General features: G+C 34.3%; 1 protein-coding gene and 1 long non-coding RNA gene across 2 annotated transcripts in view; one reads left to right on the top strand and one right to left on the bottom strand.

The window, feature by feature from the left end:
• LOC143084108 (uncharacterized) overlaps nucleotides 1-3,365 on the bottom strand; it is a 66,167-nt gene extending 62,802 nt beyond the window's left edge. The window contains exon 1 of the mRNA XM_076260515.1: nucleotides 3,288-3,365. Within this exon, the coding sequence (XP_076116630.1) occupies nucleotides 3,288-3,365 (78 nt within the window). The remainder of the gene's footprint in view (nucleotides 1-3,287) is intronic.
• A 2,573-nt stretch (nucleotides 3,366-5,938) lies between these two features.
• On the top strand, nucleotides 5,939-10,140 carry LOC143082258 (uncharacterized). Its single transcript, XR_012980330.1, has 3 exons — nucleotides 5,939-6,663; nucleotides 8,996-9,208; nucleotides 10,080-10,140. It is a non-coding gene; the product is annotated as an uncharacterized LOC143082258 (long non-coding RNA).
• Nucleotides 10,141-12,262: the final 2,122 nt, after the last annotated feature.

A 12,262-nucleotide genomic window follows, 5' to 3' on the forward strand; every position in this document is an offset into this window, starting at 1 on the left:
TAGTTTTCTATGTTATTTCTTATGTACTATAATTTTTCTGTTTGTCTTTTTATTTGTTTGCCATGGCGTCGATTGTTTACATTCAATCTAGTTTGGTATTTTTCACCACTTTTTTGTTTGTGACGTTATGCAACTTTATTTACATTTCTGCTATGATGTGATGGACATTTTTCACACTTCAGTTCATTTTTTAACTCATTGTCCTTATTCTTTATATAAAAGAAGTTAGTAACTCATAGATCTGACAGAGCGAAACAAAAACAAAATTGATATATAAAAAAGAAGATGTGGTATGATTGCCAATGAGACAACCGTCCACATGAGACCAAAATGACACATAAATTAACAACTATAAGTTACCATAAGGCCTTCAACAATGAGCAAATCCCATACCGCATATTCAGCTATAAAAGGCCCCGAAATGACAATGTAAAACAATTAAAACGAGAAAACAAACGGCCTTATTTATATAACAAAATGAACGAAAACAAATAGGTAACACAAAAACAAACAACAACCACTGAATTTCAGGCTCCTGACTTATGACAGGCACATACATACATAATATGGCGGGGTTAAACATGTTAGTGGGATCCAAACCCTCCCCCTAACCTGGGACAGTGGTATAACAGTATAACATAAGAACGAACTATCAAAATAAGTTGAAAAAGGTTTAACTCATCAGATGAACAAGAATACAAGTGGAGGTGGCCGGGTATGTCTTCTTTGCCAACAATATCACTTTTTCTATATATGAAGTGAAAGTATTGGGTTTGGGTCGCCTGCTTTTACCACATATCCAGGTCATAAACGGAAAATAGTTCATACAAAAACATATAGATACTTTCATACTTGACCCCAGGATATTGGTATTGAACTATATCCTCAATGTAGAGTTTTATGATTTATTATGTAATTAAACAATTATTAATGCATGTATTAGCTGTGTTTGAAATCATATGTTAAGGGATATGTTATTTAAAATATATATATATAGAAAACATGAACTAGAGGCTCTAAAGAGCCTGTGTCGCTCACCTTGGTCTATGTGACTATTAAACAAAAGAAGCAGATGGATTCATGACAAAATTGTATTTTGGTGATGGTGGTGTGTTTGAACATCTTACTTTACTGAACATCCTTGCTGCTTACAATTATCTCTATCTATAATGAACTTGGCCCAGTAGTTTCAGTGGAAAATGTTAGTAAAAATTTACAAATTTTATAAAAATTGTTGAAAATTGACTGTAAAGGACAATAACTCCTTAGGGGGTCAATTGACCATTTCGGTCATGTTGACTTATTTGTAAATCTTACTTTGCTGAACATTATTGCTGTTTACAGTTTATCTCTATCTATAATAATATTCAAGACAATAACCAAAAACAGCAAAATTTCCTTAAAATTACCAATTCAGGGGCAGCAACCCAACAACGGGTTGTCCGATTCATCTGAAAATTTCGGGGCAGATAGATCTTGACCTGATAAACAATTTAACCCCATGTCAGATTTGCTCTAAACGCTTTGGTTTTTGAGTTATAAGCCAAAAACTGCATTTTACCCCTATGTTCTATTTTTAGCCATGGCGGCCATCTTGGTTGGATGGCCGGGTCATCAAACACATTTTTTAAACTAGATACCCCAAAGATGATTGTAGATAAGTTTGGATTAATTTGGCCCAGTAGTTTCAGAGGAGAAGATTTTTGTAAAAGATTACTAAGATTTACGAAAAATGGTTAAAAATTGACTATAAAGGGCAATAACTCCTAAAGGGATCAACTGGCCATTTCGGTCATGTTGACTTATTTGTAAATCTTACTTTGCTGAACATAATGGCTGTTTACAGTTTATCTCTATCTATAATAATATACAAGATAATAACCAAAAACAGCAAAATTTACTTAAAATTACTAATTCAGGGGCAGCAACCCAACAACAGGTTGTCAGATTCATCTGAAAATTTCAGGGTAGATAGATCTTCACCTGATAAACAATTTTACCAATGTCAGACTTGCTCTAAATGCTTTGGTTTTTAAGTTATAAGCAAAAAACTGCATTTTACCCTTATGTTCTATTTTTAGCTGTGGCGGCCATCTTGGTTAGTTGGCCGGGTCACCGGACACATTTTTTAAACTAGATACCCTAAAGATAATTGTGGCCAAGTTTGGATAAATTTGGCCCAGTAGTTTCAGAGGAGAAGATTTTTGTAAAAGATTACTAAGATTTACGAAAAATGGTTAAAAATTGACTATAAAGGGCAATAACTCCTATATGGGTCAACTGACCATTTCGGTCATGTTGACTTATTTGTAAATCTAACTTTGCTGAACATAATGGCTGTGTACAGTTTATCTCTATCTATAATAATATTCAAGATAATAACCATATAACGGCAAAATTTCCTTTAAATTGCCAATTCAGGGGCAGCAACCCAACAACGGGTTGTCCGATTCGTCTGAAAATTTCAGGGCAGATAGATCTTGACTTAATAAACAATTTAACCAAGCCAGATTTGCTCTACATGCTTCGGTTTCAGAGTTATAAGCCAAAAACTGCATTTGACCCCTATGTTCTATTTTTAGCCATGGCGGCCATCTTGGTTGGTTGGCCGGGTAACCGAACACATTTTTTAAACTAGATACCCCAATGATTATTGTGACCAAGTTTGGTTAAATTTGGCCCAGTAGTTTCAGAGGAGAAGATTTTTGTAAAAGTTAACGACGACGGACGACGGACGACGGAAGACAGACGACGACGGACGCCGGACGCCAAGTGATGAGAAAAGCTCACTTGGCCCTTCGGGCCAGGTGAGCTAAAAACGTCAAACTATTATTCGCTTCTGTCCTACTGCATGTCCAACAAACAAACCGAAGATGGTCATGATTCGTATGAATAAAATATTGAAATGTAGTTTGACGACCCACTAAAGATAAATTTATGACATCTGATTCAATTATTAGGCAATATCAATAACCAGATACTGATTTATAGTATTCATTAAATTAGCTATATTTTTGCGTGTTTAAATACAAAACTTCTCAAACTTTGTGAAAATTATTCTATGCCCCCAAACTGTTGTATTGAAAATTAAACATTTAAAAAAAAAAATTCTCCCACCAACCCTTCAGTTTAAAAATGTAAGTAAGAAATACAAGGCGTAAGAATATTTATTGAGTGTCAAGAAAATCAACCTAGCGATGTCAGAGTAGACCCTATACTTCACTTCCTGGCGACCGAGGCTACAATCTGTACTTATATATATCAAAGCTGCCAAAGTTAAGACTTACAGACGTTGTACCATCTGGTAGAGTACCACTTCCTGCACTATTAGCACCATCCATCAATCCTCCGTCACCTTTACCCATGTCAAACAGCTGATATTGGTATTGTGATATCCCTGACATGTCATCGGACCATCCGCCCCAGGAAAAGGTTATAACTGGCTGAAATTGTATGATAGTATTTATACATTAAACATTTATTTATCACATTATGTAAATAGACTCAATTTTAAGTTAAATAATCCTGAAGATTCAGAGATTTAAAATGCATTTGATTCTTCATGCGACCCAATAATTATCGTATGTCTTGTTATAGCAAATCACTTTTGTTTATTGTTTGAATCGAGTGTAATATTAAGAATATATTATGCAATGATTTGTCTTTTTCTTCGCCAATGAATGAACTGTTTAAATACAATTGAATCTTAACCATGTCCTTGTCTTTATACTGCACTGGAATTTTAACATTTTCCAATTGCATATTAAATGCCTCTGCTGGTGGACTTTTAGTCCCCGAGGGTATCACCAGCCCAGTAGCCAGTACTCCGGTACTGGCATGAAAATACGGATTTTTTTGTGTTATTAAATTTGCAGTTACAAAATGTTAAAAATTATTATAAATTAAGGAATGTATCTCCCTCATGCAAAGCTCTGATTCCTTTCACGGATTTGGCTATACTTTTTCGAACTTTTGGATTATAGGTCTACATCTTTTATATAAGCTTTGGATTTTACATATTTTGGCCACGAGCATCACTGAAGAGACATTATTTGTCGAAATGCGCATCTGGTGAAGAAAAATTTGTACCGTTAATGTTATTACTACCACTGGGTCGATGCCTCTGCTGGTGGACTGTTAGTCCGCGAGGGTATCACCAGCCCAGTAGCCAGTACTCCGGTACTGGCATGAAAATACGGATTTTTTGTGTTATCAAATTTGCTGTTACAAAATGTTAAAAAATATTATAAATTAAGGAATGTATCTCCCTCATGCAAAGCTCTGATTCCTGTCACGGATTTGGCTAAAATTTGGAACTTTTGGATTATAGCTCTACATCTTTTATATAAGCTTTGGATTTTACATATTTTGGCCACGAGCATCACTGAAGAGACATTATTTGTCGAAATGCGCATCTGGTGCAGAAAAATTTGTATCGTTAATGTTATTAAAAGTGTTTGATTGATGTTAATATCCATAGTAAACCAAGTAAGTAATAACCGTCAAATACTTACGTTATTTGTTATATCTGATTGTATAGAAACAAAAGGAGCACATGCTGTTCCGGAAGTTACAGAGCAGTGGTATGGTAGTTCTAAATCCCAATGGTACTCAAATTCTCTAGTGGTTGTCTTTCCTTGATAATAGAATATGTTTGTTTCATTTATCTCTGTTTCGAAAAATACATCACGATCTTGTACCTCAACAAACCCTCCATTTGTTGCAGATACAGTGTATATAACTCTGTAATTAAAAAAAAACAAAATGTGTTAAAAAAAAACAGGTGCTTAAACCATATTTAAAAACTTTTAAATCCCTCGAGTCAAAAAAGGTAACGTTATATTATACTAGTCCTAAAAATGTCTGCTCTTTAAATGACGACACTATACCATTAAATGAGTAAATGGTAAGTGTTATGGCATAAAAACAAAATTGAATCCTGGTATCTGTGATTATTTCATTTATTTACTTCAAACAAGAATGTGTCAATGGTTCACGGATGCCCAAATCGCACTATCATGTTTTATGTTCAATGGACCGTGAAATTGGAATAAATATCTGATGTGGCATTACAATTAGAAAGATATTGTCATAGGGAACATGTGTACTAAGTTTCAAGTTGTTCGGACTTCAAATTCATCAAAAACTATCTTGACCAAAAACTTTAACATGAAGCGGGACAGACGGACGAACGAACGGACGAACGGACGCACAGACCGGAAAACATAAAAACCCCTCTATTATCGTAGGTGGGGCATACAAATGCAATTTATGGAGCATATCATCATAGGACAACTCTCCTTTCTAATAAAGCATACGTCAATGATTCATTCTCCATTATTGAATGTGCACAGTTACTAAATGTAACATATTTTCATTTTCATCTGAAGGAGTCTCTTACTAGTGTTAGTGGTTGGTTTGCTTTGTATTTTGGTGATTCCTGAACATTATTGCTGTTCACAGTTTATCGCTATCTACAAATGTATAATAATATTGGAGATAATAACTTAAAACAGCAAAATTTCCTTAAAATTACCAATTCAGGGGCAGCAACCCAACAACCAGTTGTTCAATTCATCTAAAAATTTCAGGGCATATATATCTTGACTTGATAAACAATTTTACCCCCATGTCAGATTTGCTCTATATGCTTTGGTTTCAGAGTTATAAGCCAAAATCTACATTTTACCCCTTTGTTTTATTTTTAGCCATGTCGGCCATCTTGGTTGGCTGGCCGGATCACAGGACATATTTTTTTAAATAGATTTTATGAATGATGATTTAGACCAGGTTTGGTTAAATTTGGCCCAGTAGTTTAAATAAAATTATATATAAATATACTAAATAAATAAATGATTTGGAAAATACATTGAAGGTATAAAATGTCATGAGAATTCCGAATGCAATTAGGTTATATCCGGGCACTTTGATTCTAAACCTTGGTTCCATCTGGGTTTTCTGGTTCTGAACCTTGGTTCTTTGGTTCGAAACCATGGTAACTGGTTCAACATCCGGGTTGTTTGGTTAAGGCAACCCAACTTCTTGGTTCCATCTGGGTTCTATTCTAGAAGATTCTAATGTTCCCGTTGAACATAACAGAAAATAACCGCAAGTCTCCGAATAAAAAGGTAAAGTAGGTCAAAGACGCTAAAATTATTTTATAACATTAAACATTTTAGCATCGACGGTAAAGGAAGCTATAAGGTATTTATCTTCTCATTTTAATTATTTTGATAAGGAAACTAGATAAAAATAAAGCATCGTATAGATTTTTAAAACAAACCGAAGTATACAGTATATCGAACATCCTTTTATTTAATTCAGTCATTTTGTTTTCTTTTTTTTCCCTTTACTCATCCCTTATTTACGTAAATATGTCTAGACAGTGGTGGATCCAGAACTTTTCCTAAGGGGGGCCCGCTTCAGTCATGCTTCAATGATTCCCTATATAATTAACCAAATTTTTCCCACGAAGGACCCCCCCCCCCCCTGGTTCCGCTCTTGGTTCCATCTTGGTTCTATTCTAGATCATTCTAATGTTCCCGTTGAACGTAACAGAAAATAACCGCAAGTCTCCGAATAAAAAGGTAAAGTAGGTCAAAGACGCTAAAATTATTTTATAACATTAAACATTTTAGCATCGACGGTAAAGGAAGCTATAAGGTATTTATTTTCTCATTTTAATTATTTTGATAAGAAAACTAGATAAAAATAAAGCATCGTATATATTTTTAAAACAAACCGAAGTATACAGTACATCGAACATCTTTTTATTTAATTCAGTCATGCTGTTTTCTTTTTTTTTCCTTTACTCATCCCTTATTTACGTAAATATGTCTAGACAGTGGCGGATCCAGAACTTTTCCTAAGGGGGCCCGCTTCATTCATGCTTCAATGATTCCCTATATAATCAACCAAATTTCCCCCACAAAGGGTTTGGGGGGGGGGGGCGCCCCCTGGATCCACCTATGCTAGAAGTTTTAAAACCAACCAATTAGGACATGTTGTTTATATGGCTAACGATATGTGCATCTAGCCACTTGACCAGTTGACGACTTGCATATATATTTGATTGCACATTTATTATCAAGTTCGACTGAATTTATTTAATGGATTTTTAATAATGTCAGATTTGAAAGAAATACATGTGAAGTATATGTTAGAAATCTTTTTGTTCAAAACAGAATGTTAAAAGACATATAAAGGAAAGTTATGATCAATAAGTTGGTAAGCTTTAATTAGTTGGGAAAAAAGTTATAAATATAATAAAATGTATAATTATGTACAATAAATTGGCAAATTTGATACTCATGCAGTCGTTGTGAAGGGCATGCATATAATCATTCGGCCAAAAATAAAGAAATCAAGATTAAGATTGAATATTATTTTTATAATAAAATTAATTGTACATGTGTTAATGACAGTGCTAGTGGGATATGTATCACCAGCACAATAGTAAGAACTTCTGTGTTGGCGCCATGATTTAGGAACATAAAGAGTTACACTAGTCCGTCTGTCCCGAATGTCCCATAAAAACGGGTTCTGCTCTTCTTACTTTAGTTTGCCATCAAATACTTCAAAACCTAAACACAATATATAAAAGGAGCTGATGCATGAGTGCCAATGAGAACTCTCCACAAGAGACTAAATGACACAGAAATTAACAATTATACAATGTAGCCTAGGTCACCAACACGGTCTTCAACAATGGGCAAGGTTCATACCGCAAAGTCAGCTTTTAAAGGCACCGACATGACAATGTAAAACAATTCAAACGAGAAAACAAACGGTATAAGTTATGTACAAAAAATAAACGAAAAACAAAATAGGCACGTGCATATAAAATAAGGCGGGGTTAAACATGTTAGCGGGATCCCAACCCTCCCCCGTATGTGGCATGAGTGCCAATAAGAACTCTCCACAAAAGACCAGATCACACAAACACTAAAAACTATGGGTCATATACAGCTTTCAACAATGAGCAAAGTCAATACCGCATATAGTTATCAATAAAAGGCACTGAAATGACATTGTAAAACAATATTCAAACGAGAAAATAAACGAACAAATTTATGTAAAAAAAATGAACGAAAAACAAGTATGTAACACATAAAAAACGACATTCATTGAATTACAGGCTCCTGACTTACCACAAGCACATACATACCGAATAAGGCGGGGTTGAACATGTAAGCGGGATCCCCACCTCAACACAATATCAAATTTGAAATTTTTAAGTGTCACTTTTACCGTTCAAGAGTTATCATGTCCCTTTAAAAAATATAAGAAGTGCTGACTATTTCGTTTCCTTTGTCTTAAATAAGGAGGCCCCTCATGGGGGGGGGTCCTAGTAATCACATAATCACCATTTTTTTGCCAATATAATCACATAATCATTAAATATTTGCTTATCTTTAGTAATCAAATTATCATAAACTAAAAATACAGTCCTAGGTAATCAAATAATCATGAAATATTTGGCTTAATAATCAAATAATCATTAAAAAAACGGCCAAGTAATCACATAATCAAAAACCCCATGAGGGCCCTCAATAAGTCTGACTCAATCAAATGTTATGAACCTTATACGCGATTCACATTACCCCATAACACAGATCTGTGAAGCTCAATATTGGGTCACGATGGCGTCACTGTTCATGTTTTTTTTATATGTAAAAAGTTGTGGTACGATTACCAATGATACAAATGTCAACCCGGAGCCTTGAGATAGGAAAACTGCTAAATCTATTGTTTCTGTTCTTTAACTTTAATTTGCCTCAGCCAAATGTTTTGAAACTTATTCACAATGCTTATGGTCACAAAACGGTCAAAATTACGCGAATCCTGCATCTATATGTGGAAGTTTACTCATTTTTTTCACAAGCAGGGGCATCTGTGATTAATAGACATATTCTACATTTACTTCAGTAATCAGCTTATTTTCTTCCATTGAATTCTTTTTTAAATAAACTAAACTTGCACATTTTTTTTTCAGGATCTCGGTGCAGTTTGGTAACAGACAGTGATATCAAGTTAAATGTGACCAACTTAACAAAGTGTTTCACTAGATTGAGCTCTCTGTCTAAGTGTACTTTAATGGTTCTTAGCATTGAGTTCAGTTTATTGATATGCGTATACCTTCTGTGTGAATTTTTATGATGTAAAAGCAGACTATTCATACCTACATGTCCATGAAATGAAATCTAAGGTAAAATGATTTAAACATTTTGCATTATCTATCACAGCTGGCAGAACATGATGCTACTGAAGCAGTAAATTTTCTTACTTGATATTCACGGAAATTAAAGGATTTAGTTTCATCTGAACCAAACATTCTAAAAAATTGAGAATGGAAATGTGGAATGTGTAAAAGAGACAGTAACAATGTCAAAAGAGCAGAAAGCAGTCAAAGGCCATTCATTTATGAGTCCTCATAGCTGACTATGCTGCATGGGCTTTGCTCATTGTTGAAGGCCGTACGGGGACCTATAGTTGTTAAAGTCTGTGTCATTTTAGTCTTTTGTGGATAGTTGTCTCATTGGCAACCATACCACATCTTCTTTTTTATATCTTCAACAAAGCGAGAAAATCCCTCTTCCAGAGGCGGGCTTCAGATGGCCCTTAACAAAATGTGTACCAGTTCAAACTTCAAATTATAAAATCAACTTACAATTAAAAATATACAAGACTAACAAAAACCAGAGACTCCTGACTTGACGTCAAGGTAATCATACCAAGAGACACATCCAATATGCAAAGGTCAAGAGTCAAAAAGTCATAGTCTGGTCAAGAGATTCTTGTGAAAAAAAAAGGATTTTGATAAAAGGGTCATTGTGGTACACTAAACTAACAATATATCTTATGTATCTAATATATCTTAGAAGATGTGGTACGAATGCCAATCATACAGTTAATTCTCCATTTAATTCAAACAAAATATACAAGTTTTACATTGAGGACAAAGGTCAAGCTCACATGAAGTTTCTCGTGCCAATAGACTCATATAGAAAACCTAGGGCAGAGACAGAAACACAAGACATATAATAACTAAACTCAATTGAATGGAACTTGTATTGCAGGTCACTACAATTGCCTTCAACAAAGAATATAAACTCTCGCAACAAAGCAAGATTAACCCCGTCTTTTACTAAAGTTTGAGCAGGATTCTTTGCAACGATTATCTTAACACATATAATTGAGAATCGAGTCGTGCAGTTATGTCAAGAAATTAAAACGGTAAGATTAAACATTAAAACAGTAAAAACTAGCCTAAGGCTTTACCATTAATTTTTAACCCAACCATATGATAGTACTATCGTAAACTAATGGATACACATGATACAGTCATGAAATTGAATATTTGAAATAGTACGACCAGAACAATACAAGACAGAGTTGTAAACAAAAGAAAGTAATGATGCATATCGAATTTTTAATTCCAATGCACAAATTAGGAACCGTAGATTTCATTCAATTTATTTATCTAAAATGTACGCTTGGGTTAAACAATGGAAATTAACACTGTATATTTATATAAACGATCAATCTTGTAAATAAATAAATAAATAATCTTTATTTCAAGAGGATGATCCCATTAGTTAAAACTAACCTTCCTGAGAGTCCTCAAAATAATAATAACATATTTATAAGTACATAGAGTATTATAAAGTTATATTATACACAATATACAATTGTATTTAAATAATAATGAAAAAGCATTTTAATTTGCACAATTGATGAAAAATGTGTAACATTTTGTTTTAAAAGATACAAGTGTATTACTCCTTTTTGTTTCATTTGGTTTAAGAGGAGATGATTGTTGTAAAAGTTAACAGACGACGCTGGACGACGACGACGACGAAGGCGCACGACGGACACAAAGTGATAAGCCAGGTCAGCAAAAAATGAAAAAGTTAAACGTAAGTCAATGCCCCGTATACGCCAGAATAAGAGAGAACGAGCTATTGTAATGTTGGAATGTTCAAGTGCAAATCATTTTAATGTCTCTAGAAAGACTATTGCAAGGCTTATGACTCGTCTAAGAGATACTGGCACGACAAATGATCACCACGACTTGAAACGACGTTACTTCAAGACAAGCACACCCTCATCACTCATCTCCGGAATCGATTTGTAAACGCTCCACAAACTGCAGACAAACCCACGAACATATAACAACAGAATATCTTTTATATATAGATTGTGTAAAGTTGGTCTAAGAGCTCGTCGTCCGTTGAAAGACCTATCCTTACGAAGCGTCACAGGATGGTGCGACTTCAATGGACTCGGGAACAGATTCGACTGAATAGGCAAACATGGAGACGGGTTCGTTTTAACAATGAATCAACATTTAATTTAGAAATTTATCGACGGCAGAGCCAGGTCTACCGGAGTCGAAATTCACGATTTTCTGATGCGTGCGTACAGGAAACAAATTGGTTTGTTGGTTGCGGAATTTGGTACGGGGTGGAATCTACTAGGAACGCATAAAGCTCAAAATCATCGTTGGTTACCTAAATGCAACAAGGTGTAGGGACAACATTTTCTTATTTTCTGCAGCCTGTTTTTTTTTTATTCCAATGATTTTACTGTAAAGCCTGTCTGTGAGAAGTCATTTTCCCTGTAACTAAATGGTTAGCCCAGTATATATAGATTGTTATTGATTACTTGATATGGCTTATTAATTACTTGAATGTTCGATCCGAAACGGTGATTTTAATTTGAATATTTATATAAGTACATTCATTTAAAGTTTTTCTGATAGTTCAAAGGCTTGTCTACTGCAGTTAATTCAGTACTGTTCAGAGAACGTGTTTGCAGTCAAGTAAGATATGTTCATACTTAATATGTTGAGATAATTCAGTTGTATTATTAACCTGTACACATCAGTATAATAAATCATCTGAAAAGCTACTTAACAGTGCTAAATTGCCAGCAAGGAAATTGTTTGAACAGTATTACTTCATTGCAGTTGAAAAATCAACGACAGACCATTACTGAATAATTTATTGTTCAGACATTTCAGATGATGTAAAAATCAAACTGACCGCTTCATACTTATATGCATTCATAAGTTGGGTGTGGATAGGAAGTGTGTAAAGAATATTACCATCACTCAATTTATAAAGTGTTTTCTCCATACACATGAGGTCAAATGTTGTATAATATATATTTAACAAATTACTTCGAATCGCTTCCCTACGTCAATTACTTACCCAACAATAATAGGTTCAGAACTTACAGTATAGGAATACTAAATATG

This window comes from Mytilus galloprovincialis, chromosome 7 (assembly GCF_965363235.1).
Source record: "Mytilus galloprovincialis chromosome 7, xbMytGall1.hap1.1, whole genome shotgun sequence".
Taxonomy (NCBI): domain Eukaryota; kingdom Metazoa; phylum Mollusca; class Bivalvia; order Mytilida; family Mytilidae; genus Mytilus; species Mytilus galloprovincialis.